We start from the raw sequence: 19,152 nt of genomic DNA on the forward strand, positions 1-19,152 counted from the left end.
AAAGTAGATATGTGAAGAGTGGAGGGGAGCCCATGAGTCCTCAGTCTTAGAGCTTGAAGAGATCACTGGAAATCCAGTCAAATTGATTTTCTGATCATGGGATGGCATAGCTCTGTCTGCCCTACATTTGCACAAGCTCCTTCAGCAGGTGAGGAAGGCCCTTCCTCAAGTTCTCTCAGTGTTCCAAGGAGAGTCTATTGTGGAACGACACTGATGGGGGTAGATTTTTATAGGCATTTTCAATGGATCTTAAGACTTTTGAGGTCTTGTATGAAGATTGGTGCTGATGAGTGATGTCAGAGTATATGCCTCAAAAAATTTTAAATGAAACTCTCATAATAGGAGAAAAGGAACACGTGTTAAAGATTTTTAAAAATCTCATTAAGTAATGGTGGAACCACTAAGATGCTAAAGCTAATTCAAGGAGCATTTGCAGAACAGAGCATTCATAGACAGTTTAATAAAATAATATTAGAGTAAGATTGTTAGGTTAGATACAAAACTTGTTACCATCCAAAGGAGAAATAAGCTATTGTATCCAGAGTTATCTTTTCCACCACACAGAAATAATGTGTATGTCTAGAGGAAACAGATCTACAAGTCAAAATCTAACTTCATAGAGACTGACCCCTTAATTAACATTTTACTAAAAATCAATCCTTGGGTGGGCTTGTTAAAACAATGCCTCTGTGTGATTTTTAAAGGGACATGGAATTATCCTCTTTGCATAATTTATAAGTTTTGAATCATTTTTCTTAACAATAGGGAATCTTATCACGAACCTCTTGGTATTTATCCTTATAATTCTTTTTCCTAAATGAACAAAGCTAGTGGAGGTGATGGAATTCCGCTGAGCTATTTAAAATCTTAAAAGATGATGCTGTTAAAGACCTGCACTCAATATAATATGCTAGCACATTTGGAAAACTCAGCAATGGCCACAGGACTAGAAAACGTCAGTTTTCATTCCAATCCCAAAGAAGGGCAGTGCCAAATAATATTCAAAGTAAGGTACAATTGCGCTCTTTTCACATGCTAGCAAGGTAATGCTCAAAAACCTTCAAGCTAGGCTTTAGCGGTACTTGAACCGAGAAACTTCCAGATGTATAAACTGGATTTAGAAAAGGCAGAGGAACTTTGCCAACATCTTTGCCAAGTTGCCAACATCTGTTGGATCATCGAGAAAGCAAGGGAATTCCAGAAAAACATCTAGTTCTGCTTAATTGACTGTGCTAAAGCCTTTGATTGTGTGGATCACAACAAACTGTGGCAAATTCTTAAACAGATGGCAATACAAGAGCGCCTTACATGTCTACAGCGAAACAAACCTGTATGCAGGTCAAGAAGCAACACTTAGAACTGGACATGGAACAACGGACTGGTTCCAAATGGAAAAAAGAGGACATCGAGGCTATATATTGTCACCCTGCTTATTTAACATATATGCAGAGTACATCGTGAGAAACACTGGGCTGGAAGAAGCACAAGCTGGAATCAAGATTGCTGGGAGAAATATCAATAATTTCAGATGTGTGGATGATACCACCCTAATGGCAGAAAGTGAAGAGGAACTAAAGAGCCTCTTGATGAGGTTGAAAGAGGAGAATGAAAAAGCTGGCTTAAAACCCAACGTTCGAAAAGCTTAAATCATGGCATCCGGTCCCATCACTTCATGGCAAATAGATGGGAAACATGGAAACAGTGGCATATTTATTTTCTTGGGCTCCAAATCCCTGTGGATGGTGACTGCAGTCATGAAATTAAAAGACGCTTGCTCCTTGGAAGAAGATCTATGACAAACCGAGACAGCATATTAAAAAGCAGAGACATCACTTTGCTGACAAAGGTCCATATCGTCAAAGCTACGGTTTTTTCAGTAGTCATGTATGGATGTGTGAGTTGGATCATAAAGAAGGCCAAGTGACAAAGAATTGATGCTTTCAACTGCGGTGTTGGAGAAGACTTTTGAGAGTCCCTTGGACTTCAAGGAGATCCAACCAGTCTACCCTAAAGGAGATTAGTCCTGAGTGTTCCTTGGAAGGACTGATGTTGAGGCTGAAACTCCAATCCTTTGGCCACCTGATGCGAAGAACTGACTCATTTGAAAAGACCTTGATGCTGGGAAAGATTGAGGGCAGGAGGAGGAGGAGGTGACTGAGCATGAGATGGCTGGATGGCATCTCCAATTCAATGGACATGAGTTTGAAAAAACTCTTGGAAATCATGAAAGACAAGGAAGTCCTTGGGCTCGCAAGGAGTCGGACATGACTTAGCAACTGGTCAGCACGTTACCCAAGTATGCTGATGGTGGTTAAAACAGACTTTTTGCTTTTGTGTTCCTCCCCCCATCCCTGCCCCTTCACATACACACACATACCCCACCATCACCACACCATCACCACAACACACATGTAATGCTGGGATCCAAAAGAGAATCAGGTAACTCAGACTGAATATACCAATTTAATATACCAACTGTGTTGAACTCACTGCTGATATAGAAGAGTGACCTTAACTTTTGAATTACTCTGCAAAGTTCAGGAGGAGGTAGGTATGCTGCTGCTGCTGTAAGTCACTTCAGTCGTGCCCGACTCTGTGCGACCCCACAGATGGCAGCCCACCAGGCTCCCCCTTCCCTGGGATTCTCCAGGCAAGAACATTGGAATGGGTTGCCATTTCCTTCTCCAATGGATGAAAGTGAAAAGTTAAAGTGAAGTCGCTGAGTCGTATCCGACTCTTAGCGACCCCATGGACTGCAGCCTACCAGGCCCCTCCTCTGTCCGTGGGATTTTCCAGGCAAGAGTACTGGAGTGGGGTGCCATTGCCTTCTCCAGGATGTAGGTATAGTCTAGGCTAATTCCTTTATTATGAATATCAAGAGAAGAGCCCAAGTTTTCTGTTGTAAGCAAATTCCTTGCTATAATTATCACTATCCCATCCCTAGCACCACTGAGGGTGCCCCAAAGACACACTTTGCTGGTATCAGCAGTCAAGGCACAGACTTTATCTAAGGTTGGTGTTTTGGGATTTGCTTTTGGCTACAGCCTGTTCCTCAGAGATTTTCATAGAGACGCTTTTCAGCTCTCTCTCTTTTCTGTCCTATCTCCAAGACATCAATATTCCTTCCCTCCTTTGGCTCACTGCCCAGACAAAAGCATGAAACCAAATTCAGTTATAGGAAATTATGGCATGAGAGAGAATAATGTCTTTATTAAGGTGAATTATTCTTTCTGGTTCTGTTTAATCCAGATACAGTCATTTTATATTTTTATTTGGCTTGGAAAAAATTGAACTTAGGAATTCTGAGCATGAGTTAAATCATTAAAATCCAAAGCTGCCATGGAACCTCGAAAATAATAATAATAGGGAGCACTTTGATGATTTTTTCACAATTGGGGTGATTTCTGCAGTGATTCTTTGCAGCTCCTTCAGTGAGTTAAAATCCTTCTTCCTTCATAATCAGTTTTGGCTTCAACCTTAGATAAGTTCTTGTGTTTTCAGGAACCATGATATCTTATCCCTAAAGGGAGTGACTTATTTCTTGAGTTAATTTTAATATTCTCCCTTATCTGGAATGCTCATGGCAAGATAAAGAGTTCTACTGTTTCATTATTTCAAAAACACATTATATGGCTTTCTCTGGACTGATGTATGTATTTGAAACCACAAAATATGTTTAGAATTCTTTTACTAGTATCTTACCTTCTTCATGGTATTGGTCAATTGATTGTATAAAAATTTAATTTGATATTAGTCTTCTTTGCTTCCTTATAACTGAAGGCCATAGGGTCACCTCAGGATGAGTTCTACCACTACCTGGCATTGGGGTCTGACATTGTGGTTTAGGAAGACATGCTTAGCCTTGAGCATTTTTCAGTTACAAGAGCATGTTCTGTGAAAGATCAGGTTTGTTTGTTTTGCTGGTTAGTTGATTTATTAAAAGTAGCAGTGAATACTGTATTCACATGATTTTTCTAAAGGGAAAAATTCATTCAAAATATAAGATTCCAGTAATGTTTTTATAGTATTGCAGTGTCAAAGCAGGGAAGCAAATGTGTTATCACCCTGTAATTAATTCCACCAGTGCTCTCTCATTCACTTATCAGATTTAAATTAAATTCAGTAAACACTGTTGAATACCTTCTGCAAGGAATAGGTAGTCTCTGCCTCTAAGAAATTTACAATTTAATGGCCATGAAGAAATGTACTTAACCAACAGTTAACTAGCCAAACTGATATTATTGATTTAATAAAGAATACCAGAAATATAGTCATGAAAATATTGGACTCTCCCCTCCTCATAAATTTTTACTGAATATGATGCTAAAGGGACCTTGGAAATATCTGACTCAACTATCTCACTTTTAAATACAAATTTATTTTATTCTTTATTAGAGTAATCTGTATTTGTTGTAGAAAGTTTAGAATATGTAGAAAAGTGAAAAGAAAAAATTAAACACCCGAAGTCCCTCTACTACAAAGCAGTTATTATTAACCCTCTTGGTATGTTTCCTTCCAGTCTCCTTCTCACATATTTTATTTTTCTACATACATGAGATAATATTAAATATGCAGTTTTATGCATTGATTATTTTTCCATAAAATATTCTGAATGATCCTTTCCCAGTGCTATTAAAAACACTTGGTAAACATTTTTAAAGCTAAATAAATTTTCAAGTGTTGGATCAATCACAACTTAGACATTCTTCTCTTTAGGTTGTTTACCACTGTTTCACTCGAGTGGCTTTGAGCTTAATACATTCTCAGGATAGAGTCTGAAGTAGGTTTATGGGTCAAAGTAGATGAACATTTTTAAGGCCTCTTGCAAGATAGTTTTTGAACACCATGCATTTTGTGTCTTGTATTTGCCTTTATCTTCACAGCAGGTTTCATTAGCCTTCCATACACATACTACAGGCTCTTCTGCCTTTTAATTGGCAAGGAAATCACCAGGAACTGAATACACACTGGAGGGAGGAGATAAGCAGAGTAATCAAAATCAGCTCCCAAGAACCTAAGCTTCTAGTAGCACCCGCCTTAATTTGTGTTATCTCCTTTTGAAGTTGCATAGACCTTGACTTGCACAAGTATAGAGAGTTAATGGCTCCTTACTTATGGAATTGAGTGGAGGAGGCAGAAATTAGATTAGATTCATACATCTCTAGGAGCCAGTGAGTTTCCGGTAATTGTTGCTAATAACAATTTCAAGCAACACAGCTTTTTCTAATAGCTGTGAAGTGGTGTGAGCAGAATCCTGAGAAACAGATAGTCACTGCTGTTACCCATATGTTATCATGAGGAAGCTAGTTTATTTTGGGCTAGGCCCAAAGACTGGGAGTTCGCTGGGGTCCAGTACAGCCTGGAACATCATATTAATTCTGAGACTGAAAGACCTGTGGGGTACCCCAAGCACTCTCCTGGGGCCCTGGGAGCTTCTCAATGGAGTGTGGACACAGGCTGGGTGGTCTGAAACTTCTGCAGACTCAGCCCCCTCTTCTGGCTTGAGCCAGAGTCAGGTCACAGCAGAGTGGACTCTGGGTCAGCCTTGAGGTTGCCCAAATAGCATCTCATTCTCAAGCACAGACAAGTGGAATGTGAAATAGAATTTCTGACAGAGATGCCAGCTTTCCAAGGGGTCTTGGTCTGCTTCCAGCCCTTTACAGACTTGAATACTCATAAATGTCCTCTCAGTTCTCACTGCTAAAAGATAAATACATCCATTCTAAATGCTTTCCTCAAGAGCACCTTCTTGATATTTTCTGACTGGTTTTCTAACTCCTCCCCTCCCTGCTAACCTGTGGAAACTAGTAGTAGGAGTATAACCAGAACTGACCAGAACGGGGGTTACCTCACAGGCTACACCTTTCTGTTTTTTACAGTCTGAGCCACACTTGCTTTCTTAAATAACACATTTAGAAACTGGTTTAGGTCAGCTGAAGTTCTCTTGAGATCTCTGAGTTTTTCCTTGCCATGTTTTCAGATAACCAGTCATAAGCCATACTACTTATAAAGTACTTATGAGGTATAATATTTATGTGTTTCCTCTCAATTTTGGATAAGATCACTGTTTTGTTAACCCAGCGGCCAGTTGGCTTACCATCAAGTTCATATTTATTCTTGATTTTATCATCACAGATTCAGTTTATAGAGAAAGAGGCTTAAACTTGGCCTTCTATTACCTCTGCTGCTTTTAAATCTAAGACACTGAGGTGTTCTTTGTGTGAGCCCTCCAGTCCTGTGGAAATGCTTTCCAAACTCAAAAAATGTCCTATGAATTTCTATAATATTTATATAATCGTTTTCTCAGCCCCCAAAGTTATAGAACATCCCAGCCACCACCACCACCGCCATCCAGTTGAAATAGAGGGTTCATGTTTCACAAAGTCTGCTTACTCTCACCCTAGCTTTTTTCTCTTAATTCCCACCTCAGATGCCCCTCTTTACTTGTCATTGGGGTTGGGAGTGGCTTAAATCTCAGACCTTCTGGGTTTTCTTGGCCGAGAGAGAGTCTTGGCAAATGCAAGGTGATAGGAGGCTGTGGGCTCAAGCAGTGCTAGACTCTCTTATACAAACTTCATAAATGATTGATCAGTTGAGAAGAGCAGCATTTCTGAGATTTTATAGATAACAAAGAATAAGATTAAGTAGTCCAGATAAGGCTTTATTAACACAGCCATTATAATAGATTGTTTAGGCAGAGAACCAAGTCAATCCTTGAAGTGAGTGTAAACTTTTTATTGTGCCAGTAGAAACTGATGGCAACGTACTGGATGTGTACATTGGATTTATGAGTATAATTCAACATGGAAACTAGCACATGAATGCATGGATTGTGTAAATGTTGATGATAAGCCAGAGGATATATTAAGTGGAATTGGTCTTAAAATAAAGAAAGTTATAACTTGTTTGCTTGGTATTATACATATACATTTATATTACTTGATTTATAACGATAAGATTTATGTGCAGAACTCATTGCTTTTTATGATACTGCTTCTTCAGCATGTATTCCTAGTATAACTGTGTTTCAAAAGAACCATTCTATTTTGGATTTTGACAAGGTAGGTTGAGGGTGATCTCTGTAGAGCAATGTTATTTTCCAGTAATATTGCAGACTACAGGCTTAAGCACGAGTTTGTATAATGAGTCATGCTGGGAGCTCTCTGTCTCTCTTGGGCCCCATGTTCCTCCCCTGAGACATTTATGGAGAGTCGAGTCTCTGAGAAGTGTTGTGTATCTGCCTCATCCCTTGGACTTGATATGTTTAGAATCAATTTTAAATTAGAAAGAGACGTCTAAACGTAAATGTCACTTTTGAATGACTTGCAGATTTCTTTTCTCCCTACTTTTGCACATTGCCTTCTTAACTAACAAAGAAGAATCACCAAAGGAAGAGGCATCTTAGAGAAGCTAGATTCCAGTTAAGGTTCCCTTTGACTGCTGTGTAACTAAAATGACTACTTACCACTACTTAGGAAACAAAGAGGAAAATTTTAAAAATCAAAAGGAATTGTTGAAGTTAGAGACATAAAGACTCACTTACTTAAAAAAAAAAAGCACGTAAAAAAACTCTTCATGTTTCCTACCCTCATCCCTATTTTTTTTTTCCTTTGAAATATCAGGGAAAAGTCTCAGCTTATCAGTTGATAGGAAGGTGTTTTGTGGGATAAATAACGGGTTTTGAGTTAGACCTGGGTTCAATTCCATGATTTGTATTTTCCAGGCTGTGCAAACTTGAGCAAGTTACTTAATGGATTTCTGAGGCTGGGTTGAGATGATCTATGGAATGCTTCAGTTCAGTTCAGTTCAGTCGCTCAGCCGTGTCCGACTCTTTGCGACCCCATGAATCGCAGCACGCCAGGCCTCCCTGTCCATCACCAACTCCCGGAGTTCACTCAGACTCACGTCCATCGAGTCAGTGATGCCATCCAGCCATCTCATCCTCTGTCGTCCCCTTTCCTCCTGCCCCCAATCCCTCCCAGCATCAGAGTCTTTTCCAATGAGTCAGCCCTTCACATGAGGTGGCCAAAGTACTGGCGTTTGAGGAATGCTTAACTCATAGTAAATGCTTAATAACCTTTGGTTGTCATCAGGGAGATGACAGTATCATTGATCACCAGCACCACCTTCATATCATGGTAATCATGGGCTCCACCACCGTCATCATCTCCTCATTCTCCAGGTTTTCCTCCTACCTCTGAACCCTCCTCTTCTCAAGCCCCCTTTACAGACTCTCTTCCAAACCCTAAATAATTGAGGTTCCTGAGGCTTAGGTCCTCTCTCACTACACTTTCGCCCAGGCAATCTCATCCACAGTGAAGGCGTCCTGTCTCAGCCATTGCTGATGATTGCCAAATCCGTAACTCCTGCCCAGATCTCTCTTCTAAGCTTCAAACATTATATCCATCTGTCCAGTGGACATCTAGCCTTGAATGTCCCAGAAGCACTTCAAACTAAAACTCAATGCATTTTCCTTCCCCTCATCTTGTGCCTTCTCTTTGTTTCTTGTCTTAAAGAAGGCGTCACCATTCACCCTGTTATCAAAGCAAGAAAACTGAATGTCATTCTTGACTCTTCTTTCCCCTTCCTCCATTGTTCAGTCGATGAATGGTGCCCATTATGCCTTTTGGACTCTAAGATTCATGTGGGTAGGAACTATTTGAGAACTGGAAATCTCAGTATCTGGTGCAGCACTCAATAAGTAATTATTGAATGAATGAATAAAGGAGTGAATAAAAGTCCTGAATATCCCCACTTCCTTCCATTTCCTCTGCCTCTTCTGCAGGACAGGCCACCATCAGTTCTCAGCAACTTAATTCACAGTTTGTCAGTCCCATAGTCGAAATATCCTAACCGATCTCCCTGCTCCTAGAGTTGCAGTCCTCACCTGCCCCAAGCGCCACTGCAGTTCATTTGCCACACTGCAGTTAAAACGTTTTCATGAAACCCAAGAATCTGACCATGATCATGCCTCTTCCCTGTTAAAAGCACTTCAGTGAGTCTCAGGAATTATCCTGATTTGATGCTCTGCTTTACAGCTGTTTAAAGTAGAAGTGTTAGTTGCTCAATCTTGTCCAACTCTTTGTGATACCATGGACTGTAGCCCACCAGGCTCCTCTGTCCATGGGATTTCCCAGGCAAGAATACTGGAGTGGGTTGCCATTTTCTCCTCCAGGGGATCTTCCTGATCCAGGGATCAAACCCAGGTCTCCTGCACTACAGGCAGATATTTTACCATGTGAGCCACCAGGGAAGCCCTTACAACTATTATCCCGGCCCAGTTTCAATCTGAAAAATGGCCTGGATTGGACAGTAATGATATGATCACCCTGTACCTAATCTGTTGTCTGCTTTCATTTACAGCCTCATTGCTTCTCCCTCTTTCTTCACTCCTACATGTTATCTAGTCTTAGTGAACTTAATCTAGTCTTATATGAACTTACAGCTTTTGGTGTTGTACTCACTGTTCTCACAAGCTCTTTCTTCTGCCTGAATAGTCCCTTCTGTCTTTGCCTGGCAGACTCCTACCATCCTGGTCTCAGGGCAAAATTTCCTTTACAGAGGAATCTTCTTTGACCCCCCAAGGTTATGTCAGGTACCTCTTCCTTCATATCCCCATAGCATCTTGCCTCCTAGCTCTTGCCTCACAGTTTTCACTACCTGTTAACTCCTGTGGATTCCCACTAGCCTCAAAGCTCTCCCAGGTCAGTGACCACATCTACTCGCTGTACAGTTGAATCTGGTTCCTAACCTAGAGTCCCCCATATAGATGACATTAAGCAAATGACTGAAGTAAAGCATCCCATGCTATTAGGATGATCAAGGTACACATGGAGAAAAATAGTCTTCCATAGTAAATCTTCTGGGAATATGGCTGATTTGTGACTATAAACAGTATATTGTCTTCTTGCTTCTGTTCAACGTGTTTGTAATAATAGTGGAAATGATTCTGTGTTCCTTTGATTAAAAGTTCATTCTAGGACAGGATTTGGAGTTGGTACACACTGTCAATTCCAGGAAGTCTTGCAGGTGATAGTGTTGCAAAACAAAGCAAAGAACAGCTGTTCTCTAGCCTTTTCAAGCAGTTGAGGCTGCTTTTATTCCAACTTTGTACAGCAGATTGGTTTTTAAAGTTATTTGCTTTGAAGTTAAAATGAAATTGACTCTCATTATTCTAATGTATTGTAGATTGCTTCAGTTCCAAATTCTATTCTCACACTAATAAAAACAAATGTATAATGCCTCATGCTTCTGATATAATTATTTGTATTGTTTTACTTGAAAATTTGAAATTGTGTGCTTTTAGGTAATCAATTTTACACTGATATTTGATCTGCCAGAGAATGCGACCTCTTTTTTTTTTTCACATTCATTGGCTAGAAAGAAGTTCTAGCCACAGAACTAGAACTAGACCCAGGTCTAGGATGGACCTACCTAGGGGTCTGTGGACATCATTCTAGTAAATGAAAAGAAATGTTCATCACTTTTATTCCAAACAGAAATAGCTTTAGTGATTTTATTACAAAACCAATATACATTCACAAAAAAAAAAAAAAACAGGAAAGGTAAAGAAGAAAATAAAAATCATCTATACTCCCACTTTTAGGCTACTGTATTAAACATTTTAGGGTATATGTTTCTCACCTTTTTTTCTGCCTATGTAGACATATCAATACAGTTCTTGAAATGAAAATGGTATCTTCCCACACATATGGCTTTAAAATGTGTTTTTCCACATGAATGAAGAGCATGTTAGGAAGTTTCGCTTTCTAATGTACTGAGAGGTGTATTTTCCCCTTCTCCACCCCTCATTAAGAAAACTTAAATCTGTATTACTTTTTGAATCAGCCAGGCATTTGAAGGAAACAAAAGCCATGCTAGCTATTTTAAGCAGAGAAACAGAAAATTTTAAAATTTGATATTTAAAAAAGCAGGTGTTTTTAATATTGTTGGGAAGTCTAGGAGAGGGATGTTATTCTCATCCTTGTTCCCCATCTCATTAATGACCTTAAACATCTCTGTCCCTAAAGAACTAGGCAATTGTTTACCCCTCTGCTTGGAATGTACGTCCCCTGGATACCACATGGCTCTCTCACCACCTCCACACTTTGTTTAACCATCACCTGCTCAGTAAGACCTTTCCTGATCTCATATTTAAAGTTGCAAACTGACCTTTCTTCCAGCCTTCCAAACTCTTCTCTGTTTTTTCTCCACAGTACCTATGACTTTCTAAATAATTACATAACTTCTTTCTTTTATTGCCTGACCCCTACCCCTTGAGAAAATGGATCTTTAAATATACTGTTTATTATTGAACCTTCACTGCCTGGAGCAGTGTCTGGGCACATTTTTTAAAGGAATATGTTTCTTTATACATGTGTCATTGTGTGCTCGTCTAATTATTTAGTAGGAATTAATTCCTGATGTCAAAGATATGCACAAACTTGCCCAGAAAGGTTTTAACAATTTGTTCTTCCAACAAGAGTCAATGAAAATGTCTTTTACCTGATACCCTGACCAACATCATGCCCTCATCCCACTATTCTTTCCATTCCTTGAGCTCACTCTGTTCATCCCCACTTGATATATTTGCATTAACTCCTCCCTCTTCCCAGAATGCTCTCTAGCCACAGTTCTTCCTATTACCATTAAAGTGTCTTCCCACTTTAACTGTTATCTCCTTGGAGAAGCCTCCCCTGGCTGTCACCTGTAAAAAGCTTCCCAGTCACTCCATTTCACATCACCCTACTTTATTTTCATTATAAGTGTATTTCACTACCAGATTATTTTCTTATGTATATGTTTATTTGTTTGTGTTCTCTCTCTAGAATGTAAGCTTCATGAAAATAAGAGTTTCATAAGTCTTTTTCAACACTTATCTCCAGTAAATATGTGTTTGATAGTGGAACAGACCCTGGGTATTGTCATTTTTTCATTATGACTAACTACTGGGTGGGAAGTAGATTTAACAAGAATTATTTTTCTAGACTGGTGAAGCTGAGCAACTTTTCAAGTATGAAAGCTGCTTTTTTAAAAAATAGCAAATGCTAAGATGACCTAGAAGTTGAAATATTCAGTTACCATATTTGTTTTAGATATGCTGTATCTGATTTCTTATATTTCTGATAAGTTGCATGATTTCTTAAGTTTCTGAAGCCTTCTTTCTCATTTATGTCAACATTAGTATCCGTAAAGTAGGATTCCTTCTGCAGATTGTGCTCACATACTGTTGTTTTCTTTTCCTCTCCACAGCTTTTGGAAAGAACCAACAGTGTTTTTGAAGAGTCAGATTCCGGTGCTACCAAGAGTCCGCTCCATTTAGCTGTAAGTGAGATGCTGTGGGAAGCTTCAGCTTGTTACAAAAGAACCCTAAGTGTTCCCAAAACTAGGCTGCTCTTAAAAGGAAAGCATAGCAATGCAGTAATAACTCATAATGAACACAGTACATGGGTAAAGCCTCAGGCAGCAGAGACAGACGTGACTCCAATTCCAATCCCAGTTTCACCCACTGGTGACTTTCACGTCACTCACCTTGTCCGAGCCTTGATTTCCCCATCTGTAAAACGAGGACAAAGGAAAAGAGACAGTGTGCATGGAGCCCAATCACAGTGCTCTTAATAATGATTGTTACACATTTTAGCAGTCTTTAAAATTATTATCTAGTAATAATAATTATTAACCGAGGAAATGTTTTACTTTTATTTTAGAGATGTAAATATAGACAACAAGCATTGAACTGTAGATAATTGAATACCATAGTTAAAAACTTGTGAGATATTTAAACACAGACCTGTGAGATCAAGATGAAAATATGCATGAAAGCAGCTCTGCAGCTTCTGCCGAGGCTTGAAATTGGGGTCTCACAGAAAGAATCAGACCCTGCTTCTTGTAATCTGGTGAGATTTGGGAGGGAGGTGAAAGTGAAAGTGCTAGATGTTCAGTCGTGTCCCACTCTTTGCGACCCCGTGGACTATAACCCACCAGGCTCCTCTGTCCATGGAATTCTCCAGGCAAGAACGCTGGAGTGGGTAGCCATTTCCTTCTCTAGGAGATCTTTCTGACCCCAGGGATCAAACTCTGGTCTCTGGCATGACAAGCAGATTCTTCACCATCTGAGCCACTAGGGAGGCAAGCAGAAGTTACTTTGTCACCAGTAAGGCTTCCTCTCCACATCCCATCATTGAAAGGAAATGCAATAGCTCAGAGTGAGAATCACCAAACTCTCCCTGAGGGTGACAGAGCTGAGAAGCTTACCACCACTCTATGTCTGTGAAGGTCTTGCTAATCAACAGCTGTTCCCTAGAAACCTCTCGGACTGACAACAGCCAGCTCACCTGCACAAGGCGCTGCTGAGTTGTGAGACCTCAGTACAGGGCCATCAGGATGTTTGGATGCAGCTAGAGATTGGATACTGGGAAGAGTAGGATGCTGGGTCTCTATGTTTAACACTTATGACATAGTACTCAGTACCACGCACACATAAGCACTTTTTCAGTTTCATTCTCATGAAAAATTGAGATGGAGATTTTGGAGAGCTGAGAGGAGTATTTTACTGATGGACACACATAGAAATTCAGCCAGGGTAGGAAAGGGTGAGGATTGGGATGAACTGAGGCGGGTAGGAATGTAGGAAGGAAGGGATGAGGCCATCCCATGAGGATTGGGATGAACTGATCACACTCCCTGGAGCCTTTCCCTCCTTGCCAGTCTCCTCAGGTACTCACCAGCCCATCTGCTAGCATCTCACTCACCACCCTCTGCCACATCTACTGACATAACCACTGTATGCACAGTGATAAATACACACACGCCGAGTCCTGTGAAAGCAGGCTAAAACGTCCATGAGTCTTTCTTCTGGACATGGGCTTAGAGTAGAAAAGGTGGGTGGATATTTATGTATAAAATTTCATACCAGTTGTCTCTTAGTACAATCACTGCAGATGGTGACTTCAGCCATGAAATTAAAAGATGCTTGCTCCTTGGAAGAAAAGCTATGACCAACCTAGACAACATGTTAAACAGCAGAGACATTACTTTGCCAACAGAGGTCCATCTAGTCAAAGCTATGGTTTTTCCCGTATCATGTATGGATGTGAGAGTTGGACCAAAAAGAAGGCTGAGCACCAAAGAACTGATGCTTTTGAACTGTAGTGTTGGAGAAGACTCTTGAGAGTCCCTTGGACTGCAAGGAGATCCAACCAGTCCATCCTAAAGGAAATCAGTCCTGAATATTCATTGGAAGGACCGTTGCTGAAGCTGAAGCTCCAGTGCTTTGGCTACCTGATGCAAAGAACTGACTCATTAAAAAAGACCCTGATGCTGGGAAAGATTGACGGCAGGAAAAGAAGGGGACAGCAGAGGATGAGACTGTTGGATGGCATCACTGACTCGATGGACATGAGTTTGAGCAACTCTGGGAGTTGGTGATGGACAGGGAGGCCTGGTGTGCTGCAGTCCATGGGGTTGTGACAGATGATGTGATATGGCTTAGAGCAACAAAGCAGGTTGCTCTAAAGGTTGACCCTAGAACCTCTGCTCAGCCATCTGCTGGGCCTGGGGAAGTTAGCCCAAGGCTGGGCATTCACAGAAGCTCTAGCTACCCTAAGAGATGCCTATCAGTAAGGTTATCTCAGATAGAATTCTCATTTCCTTTGACAGTGTGGTTGATTGCATTGCTAAGCCCGCTGGTAATCTGAGAAGAGACCTTCTTCGCTTCCAAAAATTTTATAATCTCTCATTCTTTTTCTTTTTCCTTTCAAAAATTATTGAGTGCTTTCTGGATGCTAGGTGTTCTGCTAAGGATTATGGGTTTCCAGTCATGTAAAGACAGGGTGGTATGGTATCACTAGAGAGAGATGGGCTTAGATAGTTCTCCAGCTGGCAGGGGTCTAGTAAGCACCCCCTGGAAAGAGGGGCCCCAGCCAGCAGTCTTCTCATTAGCATCTCACCTGGACATGGTTTTCCCATCTGTAAATTAAAAAGGAGTGAGTTAATTAACAACCCCCAAATCCTTTCCAACTTGTTAATTTGTTTTATGATCTTGGGCAAAAACTAACCTCTTGTGTCTCAGTTTCCTCACCCATTATATGGGGAGAATAGCACTATCTCTGTCATAGGGCCGTAGTGGGGATGACATGAGTTAATACATGTAAAGCAGTTAGGACAGCACCTAGAGCTTATGTGGAATCAGCTGGGGCTTCATCTTTGCTCTTAGTAACATCAGTATCATTCTTTCCTTTGACATATACTGACTGTGCATGTGCCAAGCACGGTTTCAGAAGCTGGAGAGATAGCAGTAAACAAAACCCAACCACTGTTTTTGTAGGGTGTCCAGTCTAGGAAAGACAATAGGCAAGCAAATAGACAACATAGCAGATGGTCAGAAGTGTGTGCTGCTCACACTACCAACAGGAGCAGTGAGGTAGAGAGCATTAAGGTGGCAGATGGGGTGATGTTTCTCACAGCACAGAATCTCCTGTTTGAACAGCAGCTCGATGAGCTACCCATTTGGTCTCTGACCAAAGAGTGTTCTGGGCAGAAGTGCAAAGTCCCTGGTATGAGCATCTTGGCATGTTCCCAGAACAGGAGGGCCACCGTGTCTGAAGCAGAGTAATAAGGGGACGGTGGTGGAGCTGAGGTACACATATTGTCAGTAGGCTGGGGAGTGCGGCATGGAGGCAGGGTAGGGCCTCAGACTCCAGTGGGAACTTTGACTTTTTTTCTGACCCAATATGAAAACATTTGGAGGGTTTTGAAGAGACAGATGATGTGATATGGCTTTTATCTTAAAAGGATCACTTTAGCTTCTATGTTGAGTTTAAACTGTCAGGGAACAAAGCAGAAATAAGACAACCATGATAATGATGACTTTGACAGGGTGATAGCAGTGGGTTAATTCTAAAACTGCTTTGTATTTTTCCCCTGTAAATGCTAACACTTTTTAAAGAAATTAGTATTTGCTCCAAGAACCCCACAAGTATGCCCATCACCCTCCCCAGGACCTTCTGTAGCAATTAACTTAATTAAAACTCAAGACACATTATTTCTTCCATGGACGAGTCTACAATGAAAGAGAACCAGATGCCCCCAAACCTTGACTGCCCCCAAGAAACCTGACCTGCCTTGAGTTACTGTTTCCTGGCTGAATGATTCAAGTCTCCAGGGTTATCTGCCCAGTGAATTTCATAAGCATTTCATCCACTTGAAAAAAATTAAATTGAGAAACAAGGCTATGCAAATGAAAGGCTCCAGCTGTCAAGTTTTCCAGATGGACCAGTTGTTTCATGGATTTTGCTGAGATTCCAAATTCTTTCTCCTGCTGCCCTCAGTTCCAATCTAAAACATTTAAGGAAATTAATCATGTTTAAGAAATATTTAAGTTACTTAATGAGATATTTTAAAGTCTTTTGTAAAAAAATTTTGAAATGTTTGCTGCTTCTAGTGAAGGCTTAAACTGGGTTATCTATTGAAAGCCAAAATACTACATGCTTTTTGAACCAACGTATTTGTTCTTTTGTGTAATTACTTCTTCCTTGAGTTATTTAAGAAACTATCTGTGGAACTACCCACTGAACACCTGATTTAGGATGGAAATAGAAAGAAAATTACGAGCTTGGTTCATATGCACTGCCGACATGAGAAAGATCTTCTTTCCTGACTACTTGAATCTCTTTCAGAGAACTTGAAGTTTTATTGTATTCTTTTTTATAGGCTTTAAGAACCACATAACTGCTTAAAGATAGAGTCATGCATTTAGCCATAAAATAGAGTCCCATATTACATGATAGTTTGTTTCTAGGGTTAAGCTCTAAAGTGTGAAAGTAAGTGAAAATTCTTGTATTATCAAGTTTACCTTTATTATTTCCCTTAAATTGCCCTGGATGTTTAATATACATAGTTTTATGTCTTCAACTCTGAATAGTAATGCTTTTGCATACTAAAATTCAAGAGATGTAGACTTGACTAAATGAAGAGACAAGGGGAATTCTATACATAAATCTAGCCTTTCAGCCATCCTCTCTTTGAATTTTCAAGTGCCTGATATAGAAGAAAACATGGATTGGAATTCTGAAGCTTTCCTTCAGCAGGTTTCACTCTATTTTATTTTAATATCAAGCCTCTTTATGCTGTGCTCCTGTATTCAGTTGTGCCCAACTCTTTGTGACACCATGGACTATAGCCTGCCAGGCTCCTCTGTCCATGGAATTTGCCAAGAAAGAATACTGGAATGGCTTGCCATTTCCTACTCTAGGGGATCTTCCCAAACCAGGGATCGAACTCACATCTCCTGCAGCTCCTGTGTTGTAGATAGATTCTTTACCCACTGAGCCATCAGGGAAGCCCAAAAGTAAAGGCCATCAGACGACTTAGGTTCCAGTCCTGTTATAACATTAGCTATATATATGACCACCTTTAGACCACCTTGAGGAGAAGGCAATGGCACCCCACTCCAGTACTCTTGCCTGGAAAATCCCATGGACGGGGGAGCCTGGTGGGCTGCAGTCCATGGGGTCTCAAAGAGTCGGACACGACTGAGCGACTTCACTTTCACTTTTCACTTTCATGCATTGGAGAAGGAAATGGCAACCCACTCCAGTGTTCTTGCCTGGAGAATCCCAGGGATGGTGGAGCCTGGTGGGCTGCCCTCTCTGGGGTCACACAGAGTCTGACACGACTGAAGTGACTTAGCAGTAGCAGCAGACCACCTTGAGTCAGAGGACTAGGAAGTTTCATACTTCAAAGTAAACTTCAAGTTGCTATGGTAAAGCAAGAACATTCTTTGTATTCACTGGCAATCCATGAACTGAATACGTAGAATCTTGTGAGACAGCAAATAAAATAAGCATGATCTAATGTGGAAATGAAATATACTTGGAAATATCTAAAGAATGAAATGGCAGTAGTAAATTCAACACATGCAAATGGACTTATTTTTTGTTGTGAGAATGAAAAGAAGAAACTTCAGGGGTCTTTTACGGGAGTTAGGTTCTTAGGTGAGCACTTAAGTGCCCTGCAATGTAACTGCAGTCCTGAACAGTGCTGATCCCTCTACATGAGGTTCCTCCCTGCATACATTTCTTTTTGCTCTGAGTTTTCTCTTTATTAATCTAAATATGTTAGCTACCGTGCTTTGTAGATATGCATGCAGTTTATAAATTGCCAATTCTACTTTCCTCAGTTCAGTTCAGTCACTCAGTCGTGTCTGACTCTTTGCGACCCCATGAATCGCAGCACACCAGGCCTCCCTGTCCATCATCAACTCCTAGAGTTCACTCAAACCCATGTCCATCAAGTCAGTGATGCCATCCAGCCATCTCATCCTCTGTCGTCCCCTTCTCCTCCTGCCCCCAATCCCTCTGAGCATCAGGGTGTTTTCCAGTGAGTCAACTCTTCGCATGAGGTGGCCAAAGTATTGGAGTTTCAGCATCAGTCCTTCCAATGAACACCCAGGACTGATCTCCTTTAGGATGGACTGGTTGGATCTCCTTGCAGTCCAAGGGACTCTCAAGAGTCTTCTCCAACACCAGAGTTCAAAAGCATCGATTCTTAAGTGCTCAGCTTTCTTCACAGTCCAACTCTCACATCCATACATGCCCACTGGAAAAACCATAGCCTTGACTAGACAGACCTTTGTTGGCAAAGTAATGTCTCTGCTTTTTAACTGGACTAAAGTCAAATAACAGAAAGTGTAAATGTTTACTATCTTTGTCATCATAGTTAAGTGACACTGAAGAAAGGAGCATTTGCAAATAGCATCTGGAATCTGCTATTATCTATGTGGACTCATCTCCCTTTGATGTAAAGTCAGGATTTCTACATAAACTGAGTCAGTCACTACCATTACAATTTAAAATGAGAAGAGGTGTTACACAAATTCAAGTTCAAATAAGTGACAGGCTCAAGCCCAGGGTCAAGCGAGATAGACTGACTTATACTCTAAGGTAGATGCACCAGCTTTACAGGAGGATAGGTGCTCCCAAGCTGGCTTAAATTGATGGCATGAGTTGATGATGGCTGAAACTAGATGATGGATATTTGGGAATTCATGACACTATCCTCTCTTCTTTGTATAGGTTTGAAACTTCCTATAATAAAAAAGATAAATGTATACATTATGGCCCTTTTGCACGCTTTCTGTAGATGCTCACAAGA

General features: G+C 40.6%; 1 protein-coding gene across 2 annotated transcripts in view; it reads left to right on the forward strand.

Moving 5' to 3' along the window:
- ANKRD44 (ankyrin repeat domain 44) overlaps window positions 1–19,152 on the forward strand; it is a 310,656-nt gene that overhangs the window by 262,518 nt on the left and 28,986 nt on the right. For both annotated transcript variants that reach the window (XM_040228877.1, XM_040228878.1), the window contains exon 17: window positions 12,253–12,324. In XM_040228877.1, coding sequence (XP_040084811.1) covers window positions 12,253–12,324 — 72 coding nt within the window. The remainder of the gene's footprint in view (window positions 1–12,252; window positions 12,325–19,152) is intronic.

This window comes from Oryx dammah, unplaced genomic scaffold (assembly GCF_014754425.2).
Source record: "Oryx dammah isolate SB20612 unplaced genomic scaffold, SCBI_Odam_1.1 HiC_scaffold_27, whole genome shotgun sequence".
In the NCBI taxonomy this organism is placed as follows: Eukaryota; Metazoa; Chordata; class Mammalia; order Artiodactyla; family Bovidae; genus Oryx; species Oryx dammah.